We start from the raw sequence: 21,835 nt of genomic DNA, 5'->3' as shown, positions 1-21,835 counted from the left end.
TACCAACACCAGGCAAATAATAATTATTTGTTATCTGATAACCGATAGCTCAGAGTTGACACTGCAATTCAAAAATTTGGTAGTTGGTAGCTGAGTACCGAGGTTATAATTGACTACCAAATGTAATTTTTGGGGAAGAGATGTTTACTATTCGAGAACTACGTACCGACTAACGAAAATATTCTAACTGCTCGCCTATTTAAAGTTTAATTTATGGTAGTTGACTACCAAACTGGTAGTTGAATTCCAAATTGGTCAAACGTTAGTGGAGATGTTTACTTTTCAACAGCTGGATATCGACTGATGAAGCTATTCTTCCGCCTTGCCTACAAAAAAAGAAAAAAGACCTCACCAGGCTTTAGCCGGTCTATTCTTGTTTTTTTCTGTGTGAAGTTCTTGTCCATCACTCACTATAAATATGAAAAAAATTTATTGGTGGTCGGCGGTCCCTATTTAATCTCGTTTCAAACCAACCGTGTGGAACGCTCTATTCCCATTAAATACCTGTTTCATCATGTCAAAAAAAGAGGAATATTATTTCTAACATTCAACTTCACGATTAAATCACGAAATCTTCAGGCGATTGGGGAACAAAGGTTCTCCGATTTTAATGAGTGAAAGCTCTTTAGATTCTTCTTTCAATTTTAGAGAGCGCGTATCTTTCATTGAACGTAAAGTAGCGACGTAAGGAAAATTGAGAGTGTATGCTGCAAAAATAACATCCCAAAAGGTGATGTGCTTTCTGTCAACCGAGAGTTTTACATTACTAGGGAGGTAATACGGCCATTCCATCTATAGGGAAATCCCTTTATCTCGCTCGTAAAGTATCCTGAACACGGAAAATGTATGAAAATGTGTGATCTGCATACTTTCATCTGACCCTTATGAGTGTGTGTACTTGGTGAATGAAGCCTAGGATGGACGGTGTGTGCTTGGTGAGAAATTTGTTGATCTGAGCTGAAGGCGAGACCGATAATGAATCACAAAAATGCCATCTCCATCAATATTTTTTTCTCGGTGTATTTTACTCAATATCTACAGTACCGTCATAGCGACATATAAAAAAAAAATCCCGCGTAATTTCCATCACGTCAGGGTTTGAGAATGTTTTTTCGGAATTTACAGAACGAACAGTTATCTTACGCAAAACACTTTAATTGATACTTTAGTTGATACTTTTGCACATGTATACCCAAATTAGTGAAGAGTAATACTCTTCAAGAGTATGGACAGTACTTATTCAAGTCAATTAATTTTTGAACTGAGGATCATAACTCGACGTTTTTTGTCACAGCAGTTAGAGGCAGTGACATTCCCAGAATTCCAGTTTTACTACTACCAAGCGCGTACGTGTAACAGTTGCAACCGTATAAACAGTTTTTATTGTTTGTGTGGATCGGCTGAAAAACAGCTGATGCAAATTCATGCCTGTGACTGTAAGATCAAAAAGTTCAATTTTTGGTACAACTCACCGACGAAAAGTAAAACTTTCGTTCGATTTTTCGAGAAACCACCTACGGCCTAGAGTCTAATGCCTTAAATAGTATATTATGTCACTAGGACCATAAAGGTGTATTTTTGACTGAGGTGGTGGGTCAAAGATTACACAGTTTTCGTCCGTCTTAAATAACTATTTTATATTCAGGCACACCGAAAAGTGAACAAAAATTGACACGATTGGAACGAAAAAGTGGGAAGAACTGTTTTTGTTCACTATCTGGTGGGAGAATGTGACGTTTTTGTCCGCCTGAACATAAACTCATTTATCCTTCAACGGCTTGAGTGACCGAGGCAACCGAGTGACAAATGATTTTTTAGATAATAAATGTTTAGATTGTCGGCTTCGCCTCGTTAGGACAAGCCACACTTCATCACTTGGTACAAAAACTACTATTTTTTCAGTGTATTCAGACCACTGTTGGTATACGACAATGTACCACATTGTAAAAGATGGAAAACAGAAGGAAGAAAAAATGCAAAAAATTGTTTTGGATCCAATCAAAGGCCATGCCTAACATGTTGTATGAAGCGGTAGATTTGTTTGATATTTTTAATTGAATGATAAATGAGAGCTGATTTAACGTCGTCAATAAAATATGGTAAATCCATGACGTTATACATACAATCCGTCCGGAGTTTAGTTTGAGTGTGTGTTACATAAATCGAAAGCGGTACACTTTCAACGAGAGAACACACAGATAATTATTACTAGCTTGAACAGCGACCGAATGACCTAAGTCGCTGACGATGATGATAATCTTTAACTTGAAAACAATTTGCATTTTTATGTTACTTATAAACCATCTTCCAGCCACTTTTTAAACAGTTAAATATTGATGTTTTCTCGAGTGAGTTAGCCCATAAGGAAATAACTGTAATCGGTGTTCTACTAAAAGACGTTGAGACAGAGTGTCGTTGCTTCGTTTATTTACCGTTAAGGTTCAAATCCCAACAAAAATCTCTTCGAGAAAAGTGTGACGCAGTCTTTGAAATACAATTTCTAAAATGAATGATATCGCTAGAGTTGACGCTTTCAGCTTCGTTACGCAAAAATTAAATTTTACACCCAATTAGTTCAAACAAGCTGGCTTAGGTTTTCTCATCATCTGCTAAATAATTAAAAAAAAAAAATTTAGACTGGAAACAACCAAAATTTTACCAAAAAAAATCTGCGTCGCATGTGGCAGATAAATTTTCTTGCTGGTGTGTTCCTGAACATCTGCCACTTTGCGACGCAGATTTTTTTGGTAAAATTTTGGTTGTTTCCAGTCTAAATTTTTTTTGTAAAAATTATTTGGCAGATGATGAGAAAACCTAAGCCAGCTTGTTTGAACTAATTAAGTGTAAAATTTAATTTTTGCGTAACGAAGCTGAAAGCGTCAACTCTAGCGATATCATTCATTTTAGAAATTGTATTTCAAAGACTGCGTCACACTTTTCTCGAAGAGATTTTTGTTGGGATATCAGTCGTTTTAGAAGTGTAGTGTAACAGTTTACAGTTTTAATTCAAAAATTTTACGAAAATCGAAAATTTTACGAAATTCGAAAATTTGACGAAATTTGAAAATTTGACGAAATCCGAAAATTTGACGAAATTTGAAGATTTGATGAAATTCGAAAATTTGAGGAAATTTTACGAAATTCGAAAATTTGACGAAATTTTACGAAATTCGAAAATTTTACGAAATTTTACGAAATTCGAAAATTTGACGAAATTTTACGAAATTCGAAAATTAGACGAAATTCGAAAATTTGACGAAATTCGAAAATTTGACAAAATTTGACGAAATTCGAAAATTTGTCGAAATTTGACGAAATTCGAAAATTTGACGAAATTTGAAAATTTGACGAAATTCGAAAATTTGACGAAATTTGAAGATTTGATGAAATTCGAAAATTTGACGAAATTCCAAAATCTGACGAAATTCAGAAAATTTGACGAAAATCGAAAATTTGACGAAAGTAATTCTCTATCTGCCACCATTCAAGAAATATCTCCAAAACCTCAATTGACCCACCCATTTCCAACTTTCGACATTTTTCACATATGCCCCTCTGTTCTACTCGTAAAACTCTGAGACTTTGCCGAAGAAAGTAACTCTCTATCTGTCACCATTCAAGAAATACCTCTAAAAACATAATTGACCCACCCATTTCCAACTTTCGACATTTTTCACATATGCCCCTCTGTTCTACTCGTAAAACTCTGAGACTTTGCCGAAGAAAGTAATTCTCTATCTCTCATAACCCAAAAAAATATTAGTCCGTTCATCCTACGCTCGAGTAGCTCAAAATTTGGTCACTCCAATCACTCTAGCTCAAACGAATCTGCCCCGATTTTTTTAAATATTTTTTTGTTCGAATTGTGTTACGAATACCTTTCATTTGATGGGTCGCACGCCTCTGTAGGTTTCAATACAGCTAAGCTACAGCCGAAAACGCGTTCCCGACCCTCGAAAACCACACTCAGAAACCACTTCGAGGCCAATAAAACAAAATTCTGGTTTTTCCTGGGGTAATAGCGTATCTCATTTTCATTTTTATGCCCACCCTGAGGTTCCTGCAAAATTTCATGGAGATTGGCTGACTAGTTTCCGAGATCGACCGTCGATAGATAGACAGATAGACAGATAGAAACATACAGAGTAAGTTGAAAGATTTTGATTGTTTGGAAAACGTTAATTTGGTGCATTTTCTATCAAAATGACCAATTTCAAAACGATGTATCTCCGGTAATTTTAAAGCTACATAGTCGAGTGATAGCTCGTTTTGCTCGTATTTGAAGCGCGAATAAGATAGAATAGGATTTGTGGTGATACAGGGCAAAGGAAAGAAACTTAAATTCTCGCCTATATATAGTTGCCGCGTCTCAACAAAATTTCTTCGTTCTTTTTTTGGAAGTTAGACTGCGTCAAGTCCTCCGCTATCGCTCCGGACATGATGTTAGGTTCTGCTTGTCCGTTGTATTCGAAGAGATTTTGAATCATCAAGGGTGTGGAACGATTGAAAAATATTCAAATTGCTCCATAACGACTTATTACGTTGCAACGTTGGTTTAACAAAAACAGAGAGCGAAGAGGCTGTCTAAATGAATTAAATAAGTCTATTCGAGAGTATATTCTGAACTTAATGTAATATGCAAACGGCAGGTAACACAAAAGTGATAAAAACCCGAGACGCAACAGAAATGTTTCTTTAAATTTAGCGTATTGGTGTCGCTAATTTTTAATAAATGTCGTAAAAAGTTGAACTGCAACGTGTGTTTCGCTATAAATTTGCTGTAAAATCGGGATTTCCTGATGACAAAGACATCTGATTCAACATGTGCACTGTGGAAAGAATCAGTCAAGACGACAGGTACTTATATATTCGGTTTGTAGTGGTCGAGAAAGTAAAGATAAATAATTTAACTCAAACGCTTTGTAATGGTACTGTTAATCGTTAAATGTTGAGTGTTGGAAATTTTGTTCGATATCTTAGCTTGTAAGGAAGTGTATAGAATTCTGGAAACGGCACTCAGTGTGCTTAGGTCTAAAGAAATATTTCCTTTTCTTCACAGATGGACACAACGAAGAAATATGAAACTTCCGTTGGTTCTACTTACATTTATATTGATGCAAGGAGGCAACGCAGCGGGCGACAACTGCTGGTGGACAGGGTGTCAGCCAAATACCTGGGAAATCAGAGGTTGCAATCCCGGTACGGAACAACAAGGAATTGAGGATTGTGAGGGTGGAAACAAATACAAATGCTGCCCCAACACTGACTCAAGTCAAACTACTACAGAAAGCACTTTGCCACATACTCCTGGATGTTGGTGGACTGGATGTCAACCAGATGACTGGGCTGTTAGGGGTTGCAATTCGGAGGGCATGGAAGAACGAATGACCATGGATTGTGAAAATGGAAATCGATACCAATGTTGTCCCATCACAAAGAAAACTACAAGCAGTTCGATTAGTGATATTGATCCCGACACCGGGCTTTCCTATTTAAATTTAGCGAAGTATCTTCTCGCTAAGAATCCAACGTTTAATCTTGGAGAGCGGCTATCATGCACACTTCTGGATCCAGATAGAAAGTATCTAGTCAGGTTTGGGTCGTATGCCGTCCCCGCTTGTGATATGTGTCCGTCTTTCAATCAACTCTTATATGAAAACCGACTCCTCCATGAAAGTCCGATTAGAGTGCTCTCGGACATAAACTTTCCAGAATGTTTCGGCACCTGTTCAGAGAACCAGTCGGAATGTGTTGCGTTCAGCCACGATTCCATTGCTCGAACTTGTTACCAGTTTAATGAAACCGTTGACGCCCGAATGTCAGCTGAAAGTGGATTTAGAACGGTCATCATGACTCAACCCACAGGAACTGTTGGCGAGTGGAATTACATTCGGAATGTGAAGCTAACGGCTCCAATCTCAAATCAAGTTTCATCTGAGTCATTTCAGGATTGTATGTCGAACTGCGACGAGGACTCTAACTGCCGAGCAGTTTCATACCATTTCGACTCTCGTGCCTGTGTAATGTGTTCGGATTTGAAAAATATCGAGTCATCGCTAGCTTCTAGCTATGCGTCTGCATTCAAACAGTCATCGTTTAAAAAAGGATCTGCAGGAGACAATTTTAAGCTCATGAATGACGACCTACTTTCCGCGTCTATCACCGAGTATAAGACCCCAGATGCAGGCTGCGCAAAGTACTCCAACAACTCAATCGGAGCTTATTACAAGCCTCAGTGTCTCTTCAACCCGATCAAAGATTGCATTGTTGGGCAGCGATGCAAGTTCTGCTACTACCCGGAACGTAGTGATAGCAAGAAAGATCTGGACATTTGTCCAGACAGCATCATCCCGAAAGCCAAAAATGTTCTCAGTCAGATAGAGAAACATCTTGCAAAGTGTCTTGAACTCGAAGACTGTATCGCGGTGACTTTTGGGACCACATACTTCAATCCGATCTTCATAACCGATTCAAACGTTGAAAAAGTGTCGGACTCTTCAATCGTCTACTTGTTGAAAAATTTCCACGGCCACTACAATCTGATTTTATCGTCCAAATTAGAGAAATCTTCGGTGCAGGCTGGCAGTGCAGACTTTGTTCAGATCACAATCACATCTTTGTCAGACTGTGTGGCAAGATGTAACTCAGAGTCATCATGTAACCGATTCTCGTACGTTAAGCGTACGCAAACATGCTCACTCTCGTCCCCGGACGGAATGATAAACCACACTGACGACGGATCTGAACAAGTAGTCGGCATAAAAGAAATTCCGATATCCTTCACCGGGAACCGTTACACAGAAATTCCAGGCTACACGGCACATCCCGAAGTTGATGGGATGTATTTTTTGGGCAATCAAGACTGCTCTTCCAACTGTCATCAATCCTGTCAAGACGCATGCAGTTCGACGCACAACTGTTCGATTGTCATCATGTCCCAGAATGGAGACCGAATGATATGTCGCTTGTACAGTTCTAAAGACCTAGTAATGGAACCAGAAGACTTCAGCCGTATTATGTATCGAGTGAACACAGTCAACATCAATCGTGAATTCCTGGACGCTCTACCACTATTTCAGTCTTCCGACGTATTTGACTGCTTTGAAACGTCGAACCAGCAATCGCAAACGAGCCTCGATTTGGTGCTTCCAATGGACGATTCTACCGTTGAAATTCAGCGTAGAAGAAAACGAGGTATTTTCAGTGCTATCGGCAATTTCTTTAAATCAGCCGCGGAAACCGTTGTGGAAACTGTGAAGGGTGTGGCAGAAGACATTGGACATACAGTAGAAGCGGCAGGGAAATTAATCACCGGTGACACAAAAGGCGCCTCCGAAGCTATTCAGCAAGTTGGCATTGTACAAGACGGTATAAGTGCTGTAAAATCTGTTGGCAGTCTCATAAAAGGTGACCTGGAAGGAGCAAAGGAACATTTTCGCGATATCTCTTATGTTCAGGCAGCTGAAGGAGTCGTTGACACTGGCAAGGTTAAAGTTTTACATTTTTACTAGAGGCAAATCCCATCATTTTCACATTCTTATTTTTCCCTATTGAACAGGCGCTCATAGAAGGTGACTGGGACAAACTTGGCGAATCAGGTGGAGAAGCAGCTGTTGGTGTTGCTGCTAGTTTCATTCCCGTTATTGGCCGCGGAAAGAAGGGAAAACGTGGTGGCAAGAAGAAGAAGAAGGTGGACGAAGAGGTCAACAAAGAAAACCATTCTAACAACAAGGACAAGCGTTCCACTGACCATGAGGAACGACATCGCGAAAACGAACAACAAGGCAAGACAAAGAAATGCAAGATACGCAAACGATCTCGGCGCGCAGCTGGCACAAAACGACCTAGACCATCAAAATCTGACTGTGATGATGATGATGATGATTCTGACGACGACGATGATAACACAAAATTCTGTCCCAAGTTAACATTCAAGAATCTACTCAAGAAATCAAGGACGAACACGGCTCAATGTAAACGACGTCGCGTGGGACAGCATTGCGATTTCGAGTGTGATCCTGGCTACGACGAGAAACCGGATCATCGTGTCAAGTGCGATAAGAGTGGCGGTACGTTGCGTTGGAATCAGCAGGGAAACCGCTGTGAAGCAGAATCGTGCTCTGTTAGAGGTGTGCACAATTTGATTGTTATATCAACTCCAAAACCTGGAGCGCCTAATGGGAAGAAGATGACTGCCTACGTAATCCTGTTCAACAAAAGTCGAAAGATTCCAACTTGGTCGGTGGCACTGCATGACAGTAGCGAATTCGGATTGACGGACTTAACAGGGCTGACTGCTAGCGAATCAGCTGGACGGCATGCAAGTTTCTTAAAGCATCCCTGCCCTGAGCTTGTTAGTAATCAAGCCAACGATCAGTCTTATGCAAGATCAGGTTGGGAAAAGGGTCATCTGACGCCAGCACGTGTAATTCGTTGGTCATTGAAAGCCAGTCGATCCGTGAATCTTTATGTGAATGTTGCACCCCAAGATAGCGTCACAAATCAACAGATCTGGGAACGGATCGAAGATAACGCCTTTTGCACTGGTAAAAAATTGCGGAGCATTGTTGCCACAGGAACGTGTTCAGGTTCGTGAAATATTTTTTTGTGGATCGCAGCTCTTTTCTTAACGATTTACATTTGTAGCAAGCATCGGAAGCATTAAAAATGGCGTCGATATACCTGCCTGCTTCTGGAAAATGATTTGTTACGTTCGTGATGGTCAACATCACGTGGTTGGCTTTGTGATTCAAAACACAAAGCTGTCGTCCTCCGACAAGGCCAGTATTGATAGTCGGCGGGAAGATAGCTTCATTCCTCGTAGTCAAAGCTATGTCATCGCTCATGCGGCCATTAGTCCCACCAAGAATCCATTTCTCTTGTCCGCACCTGATGTCTTAAGAAATCGTGAGGTGTTTAGCCTTGGACCTGGCATTGAAGGTATTGTTTCAGTACAGCCATTACTGTGCGCCGCTGCATTGAGTCTAACCGCCGACGAAGAAAAACAATGGAAAGACGGTATGAAGGCGCAGTCAGACGCTTTGGCGATCTCGTCGTCTTCATCCAAGAAGAAACAGAAATCGAAAAGGCGAAAAACTAAACGAGCTTTAATTGGTAGCGGTAGTGCGTGCTGTTCGCCGGACGAAATGTCCAATTTTCTCGCTTCCCTCACCTCTACTGACGATGAGGATGATGAAGATGATTCCGATGATGAAGACGACGATGAGGAAATTGAATCAACCGAATCTCTTGTGTCGTCAGCATCGTGTGGCAAACGAATCGTTGGTTACTTCACATCCTGGGGAAAGTATAAATTTAGTCCTCGTATGGCGCATCGATTGACTCACGTGATATTTGCGTTCCTGGAAACCCGTTCGAATGGAGAAGTTAAAGTTGGTTGTGTGGATCCGGAACATAGCGAGGACTGTACAAAAGATGAAGAACTTGCACACAAACGCCTAAAACAGCTATTTAGTGTCACGGAACACTTTGACCATCTGAACGTCATGTTTGCCGTTGGTGGTTGGGAAAACTCTCAATATTTCAGTGCAATCGCAGCTGACCGGGAGCGACGTATAGTCTTCATTGCATCTCTAATTCAAGTTATCAAAGACTACGGTTTTGACGGAGTTGATGTAGATTGGGAATACCCCGTGACAGGAGGTGCTCATGAAGGTGTAACTGAAGACAAATCGAATTATGTCACGCTTTTGTCCGAACTGCGAACAGCATTGAACAATCTTGCCAAGCTTCAAGGACGCGATCGACCTTATTTGATGTCCATTGCTGGTGCTGCAGGACAGTGGACACTTGATCCTGGATATGATATGAAAGGTTTGATCGAACAACTGGATTTCATCAATGTTATGACATACGATTACTTCGGCGCTTGGGGCAGCAAGTGGGGAGCATTCACTGGACCTCCAGCACCATTATACTTTGGGATGCCAAAAGGTTTTAGTGGAAAAACAAACGTTGCCTGGACAGTGAAGTACTATGCGTGCCGAAGCAAACAGCCTCACAAAATCAACATGGGCGTTCCATTTTATGGCCGTTACTGGGAAAATGTGGCCGACGTAATCGATCCGTCTAATCCTATGTGGCGAAAAGCTGAAGCTGTATCCGGAGAATTTAAAGGTGGAGCTTACACTTGGAGACAACTTCAGTTTAACATATCACAGGGTACATTCGGCAACATAGAATTTAACGAACGAACTAAGTCAAAGTACGCGTACAACTCGGCTTCTCGACTTTATCTTGGCTTGGAAGATCCGGAAACATTGAGATATAAAGTGGATTTTGCGGTGGAAAATAACTTAGGCGGATTGATGATCTGGGCGCTCGATCAAGATGACGATGGTCTTACGATGCTGGAAACAGTTTACGATGCCAACCTGTGTGCCAATACAAATCCGTCTGATATTCGATTTAAGTGTTTGCCCACAGACGAGCAACTATGGTGGACACCTGAAAACTCGGACGAAGATCTTCAAGGCAGATGTGGCGAATTTGCGCCACTTATTGGTGGCCGTTACGCGGCATGTGATCCAGATGATCCCGGATACAGCTGCTGCAGCGAAGCAGGCTATTGTGGCAGTGGTCCAGATTTTTGTGATTGTCCTGGCTGCGTGGATCATGGAAAGAATCCGGACAAACTGTTTGATCATGCACGGATCCCGACCGCTGACGAATTACGATTCCGCGATAGTTGTAAGCCGAATTGGGAAAACGGATGTGAGAAGGATGACGACTGCTGTTCGCGGAATTGTTTTAAGGGAGAAAAGGATGATTGGAAGGCCGGTCTATGCAAAGCCGGAAAAAAGACGACCTAGGAAGAACTATATGTTTGACAATAAAGAAAATATGATAATTGAAAGCTCATGTCTTGGCGTTCTCCGAGCGAAATTTACTACGTTCAACCATATTCAAATGAAGCCATTTCTTAAATCTAATCTGGGTGTACCCAGCGAAGGAATATCACGAGGAGGGATCGATAGACTCTTGAGAAATATTTCGAGAAATGAGTGGGAACATGCACTAAGTCACCGCCTTGACTACAACGCTGTGTGATGAATAACTAAATTCTTTTAAGTTTCATGGGGAACTATTACCCAAGGTGCGAATCCGTGTTTTCATGGGAGTCTGGGAAACACGTGGACATCACTGCGGTACATGTGACTTCTAATTTCTTTTCTTTTTAAGATTTTCCGATCGAAAGAGAAACCTGTCCTTGTTGATTAAACAGTTCGTTTACTGTCTAATGAAGTCATACAGCTCCTATACGTTGGAATATTTCATTGTGTTCTATTGTGTTCGTATTACTTTTGTGGCCAAAGTTTTTCAATTTTGATTTTTCATGAGTCCAACACTTTGATAAGTATCGTCTTTACAGTGTCATTTTTGAAAGGATGTTATTTCTCTGATTGCTAATCCACGAATGACATTTTATTTTTACGAAAATTCATTTTAAAACACGCGAGGAAAACATGCGAGTCTTCAATAAGAATTCTTCTTTTTACCATTTTAGCATTTCCCTCTTATGCATTTGGTCTCACATTCCAAAATATCATTTAGATATTTCTTGTATACTGCTTCGTCTACTGGCCTTTGTATTTGTTCGATGCGACTGATTTTGCACGTATCATAGTATTTTCGATCGATGTTAATTTTATGCTAACTCGTGCGCCATTTGGGCTGGTTTTGCATAGCTTGAATATCTACACCACTGTAGATTTATTTATTTACTTCACAAAGATCTGGGTTTCTTAGATTCTTTCTAATTTAATTTGAATACTTTTGGAAATCGCAGTAATCCTGCAGTCAATCGGCTAGTAGTAATTTCGCGCCGTATGGGCGCGAAATTACACTATTAAAGTAGGAATCTCGCGCCACGCGAAATTTCTACTTTATTAGTGTAATTTCGCGCCCATAAGGAATTTCTTGCTGGTAGGAATCTCGCAACGTCTCAGTTGGGATACCGGCATCCTAACGTTTTGTAAAAGGAAAATCCACACGTTATATGTCGGGATACCGGTATCCTTGATACATAATACGTGTATCTCAGTTGGGATACCGGTATTCTAACGTTTTGTAAAAGGAAAATCCACACTTTCTATGTCGGGATACCGGTATCCTTGATACAAAATACGTGTATCTCAGTTGGGATACCGATATCCTAACGTTTTGTAAAGGGAAAATCCACACTTTCTAAGGATACCGGTATCCCTGGTACAAAGCTCTAGGGTGTTAGAATAAAATTCGCATCTCCAAAATTTATGTGCCTGATACTCAACTGAATCTACCGCCAATTTATCGCCAGGTACTCGTAAAAATTCTCTAAATCAAGTTAGCCATTGAAAAATGTATGGGCGCGAAATTCCACTATAATATGTGTAATCTCGCGCGGCGCGAAATTACTCGTTACCAGTCAATCTAGTTACTTGGTCGTTAAAATAACATTTCATTCTGTTTCGAGCTCTCTTACAATAAAGATTTAAATAAACTTCAGTTCAATTTTCACTTCGTCCTATCGCGAATCCCCGCAACTTCCACAGTAACACATTTTACCCCAAAAAAATGTAAGAATTTTTGGGAATTTTTTGTAAATTTAATTCCTGAAAATTGGTACCTACTTTGTCAAAATGTCAAATCGAGCAAACATTCCCAAAAATTGTTAAATTTTATATTTTTCATTCAGGCGGACCAAAAACGTCACATTTTCTCACCAGATTGAGAGCCAAAACAGCAACTTTTTCTCACATTTTTTTTGCACTTTTCGTTCCCAGTAACGTCAGTTTTCGTTCCCAGTTGTGTCAAATATGTATCAAAACGAATCGAACTCAAACTCAATGATAAAAACCAAATTTTATATAGGATTTCAAATATTTACAAAATGAAAGTAATTCGGAGTTAAATTTTCAGTTGTTGTTACTGGTTTTGGCCAATATTGAAATTAATTGTAATTGGAGCAGTGTTCCATCTGAATTGTTTTCATTGCTCTAGCAGCAAAGTCTTTCGCTTCCACCAAGCGCATTTGTTTGGACTGATCCAAAACAACTGGTATCATTTCCGTATCAATTTCATCGGCATAAGATGATACAATGGACGTGGATTCGACTTGACTCGAAACAATCACTGTTCCTGACAATAATTCTGTGTTCGCATTGTACAAAATTCGACGCGAGGTGGAGTTAGACGATGTTGCCATTGATGTGGTCGCATTGCACGGTATGTCCATTGACGTGGTCGGATTAGAAGATGTGGCATTTGATATGGTCGTATTGGACGGTGTTGCCATTGAACTAGGCGCATTGGACGATTCTGCGGTTGATGTGTTCGTATTGGATGATCTTACCATTGAAGTAATCGTATTAGACGATGTCGCCATTGAACGGGTCTGATTAGACAGCGGCCGTTAATATGGTGGCATTGGACGGTGTTGCCAATGAAGTGGTCGATTAGTTGATGTCATCGTTGCTGTAGCATTCGATTTTGTGAAGGCACTAGTGATCAGTCTCGCCATTTTGCGTTTGTTTCTCTTCGAATCGTTGACGTAGCACTCAGCTATTGCTGATGAACGCCAACCGATGGGTCGTTTCAACTCCAAAAAATCCGCGCCAGCTTCAACAGCCAGTGTTGTACCCGTTCGCCGAAAGCGGTGACTCGTATACTCTTCAGCTCCTTCCAATTTTAGAAGTGAAGCAACATCTTTGGAGTTCCACCGAATTTATGTTTGCCAATCGGTTGAGTCGTACATTTTCCCATTTGAAAATTAATAAAGAATCGGTCGTGTGGTGTTTCCTTTGGCCGCAAATCTCAGTATTTGCGGACGATATTCACATAAAATGTCCCCTCGATTGTGAATGATCGGTCTATATCAGTTTTAGTGCGCTCCAATTTAACCAAAAAACATCATCTTTTGGCGGTTGCTAGGAATCTCGCGCCGCGTCATTCACAATAATTCACATTTTGACACATTTTGTATAAGGAAGATGTCACTTTGTGAGTTATTGTGAATGACGCGGCGCGAGATTCCCTAACACCTCTTTTGGCAGCACATCCGTTGTTTTGAGCTGTACCAATTCTGCAGTCCGTGTAACACCATAAATTGTACGGAACTTGCAGGTTTTGCTCAACTATAAACAAAACATTACGGATAGTTTACCTTTGCGGCCAGATACTGGTAATCATCCATTCCGTCCAGAAAAGTGTAGAGCTCATCTCCCTCAAACACTTTCACTTTTTTCTGTCTGAAACCAACTGCGTTCTGCTTCAATAATGATATCAGCTTAGGATATCCGATGTTCACATTGTCGTAATGAGTAATATTTGTCCTTAGCATTGAATAACGACTCCACATTGTACTCGGCGCAAAGTTTTCTGGTTGATTTTTAATATTATTTACTCGAAACACTTTTTACATTTTATAAAATTTGACTCACACTCGTAAGTTCACTGAAGTAAACTATCACGTCTTCAGAAAAAACTTGCTTGCCAATTTTCTGCTCGACCTTCCATTTCATGAAATTATTGTACGCACGAATGTACAAATCTTTCGATTTTTGTGGAAGCGCACCTAATGTTATTTCCTTTGCACTGTCCAAAATATATTGAGGAACAGAACTTTCGTCAACTGTTTCAAAATCCTCGATTACAGGATCAATTTCTATTTCCGCCATGTCTTCTCAATAATTTCAAATTGAATAACCTTTCGGTAACATGATTAAATTTCGATTCTTTTGATTAACTCGCATAAATATAAATCAAATATGTTGGTGATGGTTTGTTCGGAATGTGACTTTTTGGTCAGCCTGAATGAAAAATAGTATATGTCACACGGAACAAAAAAGTGCTTGTTTTTTACCACGGTGGTGGAAACGCACCGTTTTGTTCCTAGTAACATAATATACTATTTATTTAAATGTAAAATAGTAGGTTACAGTGCATGCTGCGAAAATGATTCATTACATGGGGGAACAATTTTGAGATACGAGCAACTCACAAGTGTGTGTTTAAGCGCCAAGGTTTGAAAACTGTTATTTTGACAAGGGTAGAGTTTGCATATCCGAGCCGAAGGCGAGGTATGTAACTACCCGCGTCAAAATAACAGTTTTCAAACCTTGGCGCTTAAACACACACGCGTGAGTTGCAAGTTTCAAAATTGTTTCCCCAAGTAATGAATCATGGCAGCAGCTTGCACTGTATTCTATTTTATTGCTTGTCCAAGCGAAAATTGATTCTTACATATCAATTCCTTAACGCAGTAACAACGAATCTAGTATACCGCCGAACCCTCCGAAATTGGCTCACACGTCTACGAAGAAAAAAATCCCGAAAACAACACTAATGTTATGTTGGTATTGTTACAGCAGTAATCTCAATACACGTCACAACGGTCACAACAGTCGGCTTGCCACTGAATTGTTTTTCCGTTTCAGGATAATGCATTAATTTTGTTGTTTTCGTTATTTAGAATAAAAATTTTGCAGTGAAGTGAAGTGAATAATGTCTAACATAAGCAAAGTGTTTAGTGTTCTCGAATATAAGTGAAAAATACGCAACTAAAAGTGTTTGCCATGTGTTCATTACAAACATTGAATTTATTGGAGCAAAAAATGGCTGACACTTTCAGTTTTGTGATTTTCTTTTCGAAATAATTCAAATGCCTTTGCGACATTCAACTCACGCCACTGGAAAATTTGTGTTGAAAAACACAAAACATCAATAATTATTTTCTTTTTTTCTGTTGGAAGACATTAAATATTTCAGATGATGCATTCTCCTTCATCTGGCTGCACCCCGCGAAAACTCGTTTTACGTGAATGACTGTGCACCCCGCAAAAATAGAGATTCCTTGACGATAGTGTCACACAAATATTCCTCATGTAATCGACCATTTTCGCAGGGGCCAAATTGATATGTAAGAATCAATTTTCGCTTGGGGCAAGCAATAAAGTATTATACGACGTTAGTTTGTTTGCTCGAGGACATCAAAAACAACCGAAGAAGTCATATAATGAACATAGGTAAGACCTATTTTTTAGCGTCTTGAAATGTCAAGTCGGCATTGTGTACATAGAAGTTGTGGACAATTTTCTCTAAATTTAGTAGCATTCTAAACGATATTGGCTGGTTTTGATTAAAATAAAATATATTTCTCGTTTATAATTAAATGAATGTTAGCGACTCGTATTACAGGTCATCTATGGTCATTGGTAAAAAGCTAAAATAAAAACTTAAATTTAAGAGAAAAAAATATAATTTGTCTTAGTATTAAAGAGTTTGCGTTAAATGATTGAAAATTAATTTTTTAGAAAAAAAAAACGTTCTCTGCATCGAAATGTGAGCACGCTTGCAAACAAAAAGCCAAAGTGAAGCGTTTCAATCAATCTTCACTTTGAGCTAGAGGGTGCAAATAACCCTGTTTTTACTATTAATAATATTGCTGATTTTTTAGTACGATTACAGGCGAAAAAAAATGTTTTAAACATTTAAATTTGAAGAAAATAAATGAAAAATTTCTTAAAAAAACTTTCTAAATTAATTAATTAAATTAATTACATCCAAGCGCTAATAACTAATAATTTGGCTCCGTAATTTAGGCACACGTATTTTGGAAAAATTAAAATTAATTGGCATTTTGATGATTAAAACAAACAAACAAACAAAAAAAATACATTTTGTAAATTGAGAATATTTTACTGGTTGACTAGCAGAAAGCGCCGATATAGCTTATTGATGGCTGTTTGGTGATATGGTCTGGCAATGAGATTGGTTTCCAGTACCACCAGTTATAGTTTACTGAAAAAAGAAAAGAAAATCGTTTCAACAACAAACCGATGCCAATCAAAACACACTCCTAAAACAAGTTCTCCGAAAAGAATACTATTCCGTTTGCTAGTAGGTTTAACACTTTTCTCCCGTTGGGATATGGGAAACTAAGTGCCTTAACGCACTTATCCATTTTATTATACTTCGTTGAGAATTTATGTTGGTTTGAAATGGTCCAGTAACAGATTTCAAACAATCCGAGACCCTGAGAGTGTTTGATGATGTAGAAAATTTAACATGTGTTTCAAACTTTAATATCTTCCAGGATTTGTCGACCATATGTCCAGTATAATATCCGAGTTACACTTACAACATTTATTTTATGTAACTCCTAGTGGAAATGTGTAGGTAAGTTACATAATGGCAAAATTCCAAAAAGACCCGCCTGAAGTAGTTGCAAAAGAAGTTGCAAAATTTGTTAAAGAAAAATGTTTTTTGCAAATACTTTTGCAACTACTTCAGAATGCAAGGAGTCGCCTGAAGTAGTCGCAAAAATAGTTGCAAAATTCGTAAAAGGAAAATGTTTTTTGCAACAACTTTCGCAACTACTTCAAAAGGCTGGACCAGTGTGTGAGTGATGTTGGTCCTTTCGGATTGTTATTAAAGGAACATCAATCAAGGCAGCCGGGAAGAGTAATGCTTAGTTTCCTCTTACTAAAAACAAGGCATCAGAACAGTCGGAGCGTTTGCTGCGACTTAGCCCCGTACGACCTGTAATCCTATTTCGTCCGTAACCATAATACGAACGTAGCCGTAATACGCCCGGACCCTTAATACGTCTACAACCCTCTAATGCGTCTGTTACCAAAATGCAAGTCAAGTTCGGCATGCTCAAATTTACTGAAAGTGTTCATTTTTAAAATTGCGCATAGCGCAATTACGAAAGCCCGTACGAAGTACCTCTCAAATAAAACCAACAATTTACGACATTATTTTAGAAACCCAAAACTTTTTGCCAACTTTCCATTGGGTATTCAATTACCTCTCAAATAAAACAAAAATTAGCAAACTCGGATGATATTTACTCGATTTATGTGCAAAAAACACTTAGGGCCGCGTAGCGGCCTTAGACCAAGGGCCCAAATTTAAAACTTTTTTTCCACCATTCTATTCGGCATTCAATTATCTCTCAAATGAAACAAAAACTAGCAAAATCGGTTGAGATTTTCTCAATTTATGTGCAAAAAACACTTAGGGCCGAGTAGCGGCCTTAGTCCAAGAGAGCAAATTTGAAACGTTTTTCGCCACGTTCTTTTCAGTATTCAATTACCTTCCATAAAAAGCTAAATATAGCAAAATTGGATGAGATTTACTCGATTTATGTTCAAAAAACACTTAGGGCCAAGTAGCGGCCTTAGTACAAGGGCCCAAATTTGAAATTTTTTTCGCCACGTTCTTTTCGGTATTCAATTACCTTCCATAAAAAACTAAATCTAGCAAAATCGGATGAGATTTACTCGATTTATGTTCAAAAAACACTTAGGGCCGAGTAGCGGCCTTAGTCCAAGGACCCAAATTTGAAATTTTTTTCGCCACGTTCTTTTCGGTATTCAATTACCTTCCATAAAAAACTAAATCTAGCAAAATCGGATGAGATTTACTCGAGTTATGTGCAAAAAACACTTAGGGCCGAGTAACGACCTTTGAGCCCTCGCAACAAGCCCGGGTTGCATCCTACTCAAAAACAATGTTCAGCAACTTTCTTCTACTCGTCAATACCTTTCATTTGATATATTACAAGCAGCTATTGCGTGCGTATTTCGGTAGATATCGTCGAAAGACTGAAAAACACCTATAGGGCCCTAGCTCTGGAAGGGCCGACCCTACCATGCCCATTTTCGAACTTGACCTTACTTTTGTCGATACCAATCGGGGAAAAAAAGAATTTTGAAAAAAGGTTGTGATTTGCTCCAGCTAGAGGGGTCACGGACGGACGGACGGACGGACAGACGGACGGACGGACGGACGGACGGACATTTTTTTTATTGCGGATTCGTCATCTATGAACATAACCAAATGCTTTGCCCTTACTGTCTGCTTCCAATTCGACGTGTTACAAACGGCATATTAATCTTATAAGCCCCCAGTACTTCGTACGGGGCTAAAAAGTACTCCGTGAGAGAGATAAAATTTAATTTTTTTCCATTTTTCCTTCGTTTATTTGACAGATTGCTCTCTCACGGCTCTCTCACGGAGTACGTTTTGTTACAATTTTGTTAAACCATCAGAACAACGGAACACAAACTTATAAAAACAAAATGAAAACCAACTCACAAACATATGACTGTGGCAGTCGAACGGATATTGTCCGACACTTTTGCTTGCACTCGGCTGTCGGTCTCAGCAGAATTGTTCTGGTACCCTTCAATTGGATTATAAATATCGCAGAACAATCCACGTCCGGTATACGATATGGCGGTGCCGAGGCCGTGTCGATTGCCAGATATCTTTCGATGCTCATACCAGAAGTCGGAAGACGTTTCGGTTTTGGAATTATTTGGCGTAAAATTTGAGCGGGATTCATGCGATTGCAGCGCCACAGTGTGTGGCTTTCGAGTTGATGAGTATCGTTCAGAAAGTCGGTGAACAGATCTTTGAGTGTTTTGATGTTTCGATTGGTCGATTGGACTCGATTGGCGTCGTTTACAAACACGTCCAAGTGGTTCATGTAAATGTCGTTGAGTGTTTTGATGTCAACAGTTGACTGATTTGTCTAAAATAACGATTCAGGAGACTTAGTAGTGAAATGCGTCGCTCTGATGCATGACCCAGAAAAATGTGTTTTACCTTGAAAATGTGGGGCACATTCTCCGTATTGTGAGGAACGGTGCTCAGATCCAAAACGTTTATCACTCCAGCACAGGGACGACAGTCTAGGTCCTTGACTTGAAAGAATGGATTCGATACCAAACAAGACTCATCGTACAGTTCAGTTAATCCGGGGAACACTTTAATAATCGGCAGTGTCAGTAATCTCCATACACTCATCAACGGATAAATGTAATTTTGTATGTTTTTCATAAATAAATTCGATGTCTCATTGCGATAGACGACTAGACAGAATATGGTGCTCACGATGCATACGTAGGATAGGAATTTTCGTCGTTTCCGCACCAAAAGGCGCAGAAATTGTTTCGCTTTTGTACTGTACAGAGTATTCCGTTCCGTTTCACTATTCAAATATCGAATAAACAAAAAATCATCAAACTCAACGCCCGTCACCGAATTGGCATTTGCTTGTTTTCTTATTTGTGTTACATGGCGTACGTATTTGGCAAGACTTTCGTTTTTGGTTAAATTTGTATAGCTCGTATGGCTTCCATTCATATTATTGCATTCACTGGATTTCGTCTTCACATTTAAAACCGCGAATTGAGTTTCCACTGAGCGTTTTCTTTTCTATTACGATTTATGAATGGGAGATCTTTAAATAGAAAACATGAAATGTAAGTAAACAAATGATGACATTTTGTATTTTAGCACCAGAGTCGGTGCAGTATTTCACAATGGTAATGTAAGTTTTTGATATGAAAGGTGGTGCGATCTCGGAAAAATATCGCTCCTCTCAGAACGAGTGACAGAAATCACTTGACGTTGTCAAATGAAAAAGTCTACAACAGAAGTTAGAACAGCGAACTAACAGCTCTACTTCATTCGAAACGTTTGCCCTCATTAAGCTGCTGTAAACTAAAAATGAGACCGAAATTTCGTCCTACTTGATATAATCGGCAGGGTAAGAGTCGTTTTCAGTTGAAGGGTATGCGTTTTGTGAACGTCTTTGTCTATATTCATCTACTGTGGCGATCTCTACATTATGTCGCTTATATGAACGCATCCTATTCGGCACCAAGTTTTTGAAAATGATTTAGTCATTCAAAAAGTTTTCTTTTCATTTCTTTCTTTTGTAAAGATTAAAAGTTTAAAACGCTTTTGGATCGCACATTTCTCTGATAAATTTGTCCCGTTTTATTTACACGAAACATAAAAGTTGTTTGGAATCGGATCAAAAGAACTTTAACGGACTTGTTCCAAGAGGAAGGTCAACAGCCAGACTTTGTAACCAAAAATTCCACCCAACTATTATCAACAGATTGATTAATAGTATAATCCAGAGTTATGTAATGGAGTTTACATGCGGAGGGAGTCGAAAGTAGTGCTTGAAACATGAAAGGTACGGCTTTCAACGCATGTAACATGTAATAGTACATTACTATACCAGTGAAATAATTTGATATTTCAATTTCAAGACGAGTAAAAGTATCCGAGGGCTTCAGCCCGAGGTACTTTTACTCATCGTGATACGAGATATCAAATTATTTCACGTGTAAAGTATAACGTTTTACTTTACGAGCGAGGGAAAAGGTTTTCACTAGTGAGGGAATAGCCACCTTACCTCACTAGTAAAGTAAAAATCTTTTACTTCATTTGTTTGAACATGAAGTTTCCACAGAAGGTCCAGAGCTTCTCGCTTACTTTCGACAAGTGAAAGAACTCAGAGATACAGATTTTATCTTTAGTGAGATGTCCTTCTTCTTCTTCTTTTTCAGCCTGTTTCTATCCACTGCTGGGTGTAGGCCTCTCCAACTTCTTTCCATTTCGTACGATCCATTGCCATTTGCTGCCAGTTTGTACCTGCAATATTCTTAATTCCGTTTGTCCATCTCTCTGGTGGTCTACCTATAGCTCGTCTTTTATATGGTCGCCAGTTCATGATCTTTTTGGTCCAACGTTCGTCTGTCCTTCTTGCAATATGTCCCGCCCAGCTCCATTTCAGAGATGCTATTCTTTCCATGACATCAACGACCCTGGTTTGTTGTCGAATCCATTGATTCGTCATTCTGTCTCTTGAGTGTTATTCCAAGCATACTCCGTTCCATGGCTCTTTGTGTCACTCTCAATTTATCTTCGGATGCTTTCGTTAAAGTTGACGTTTCCGCTCCATAAGTGAGCACTGGAAGGACACAAGTGTCGAAAACTTTGCGTTTCAGACTATTATTCATTTTGC

General features: G+C 39.3%; 2 protein-coding genes across 4 annotated transcripts; one reads left to right on the top strand and one right to left on the bottom strand.

Moving 5' to 3' along the window:
• Window positions 1-4,523: 4,523 nt before the first annotated feature.
• Window positions 4,524-10,912, top strand: LOC119067666. Of its 2 annotated transcripts, none has more exons than XM_037170771.1 (4): window positions 4,524-4,857; window positions 5,060-7,487; window positions 7,559-8,588; window positions 8,647-10,912. In XM_037170771.1, the coding sequence occupies exons 1-4, from the start codon at window positions 4,823-4,825 to the stop codon at window positions 10,830-10,832; spliced, it is 5,679 nt and encodes a 1,892-aa protein (XP_037026666.1). In that variant the 5' UTR covers window positions 4,524-4,822; the 3' UTR covers window positions 10,833-10,912. The 2 variants fall into 2 exon arrangements, with proteins under 2 accessions (XP_037026666.1, XP_037026665.1); XM_037170770.1 differs by lacking the exon at window positions 4,524-4,857 and adding an exon at window positions 4,910-4,983.
• Window positions 10,913-16,245: 5,333 nt separating this feature from the next.
• On the bottom strand, window positions 16,246-20,315 carry LOC119067686. 2 transcript variants are annotated; one of them, XM_037170806.1, is made up of 4 exons: window positions 19,618-20,315; window positions 19,105-19,543; window positions 16,677-16,800; window positions 16,246-16,265 (listed from the first exon to the last, which is right to left on the bottom strand). In XM_037170806.1, exons 1-3 carry the CDS (start codon window positions 20,155-20,157, stop codon window positions 16,709-16,711), a joined length of 1,071 nt encoding a protein of 356 aa, XP_037026701.1. In that variant the 5' UTR covers window positions 20,158-20,315; the 3' UTR covers window positions 16,246-16,265; window positions 16,677-16,708. The 2 variants fall into 2 exon arrangements, with proteins under 2 accessions (XP_037026701.1, XP_037026700.1); XM_037170805.1 differs by lacking the exon at window positions 16,246-16,265 and having other exon boundaries at window positions 16,316-16,800.
• Between the last annotated feature and the right edge of the window lie 1,520 nt (window positions 20,316-21,835).

The sequence above is a fragment of the Bradysia coprophila genome (genome assembly GCF_014529535.1).
Source record: "Bradysia coprophila strain Holo2 chromosome X unlocalized genomic scaffold, BU_Bcop_v1 contig_128, whole genome shotgun sequence".
Taxonomy (NCBI): domain Eukaryota; kingdom Metazoa; phylum Arthropoda; class Insecta; order Diptera; family Sciaridae; genus Bradysia; species Bradysia coprophila.
This window is presented reverse-complemented; position numbering and strand designations above follow the sequence as displayed.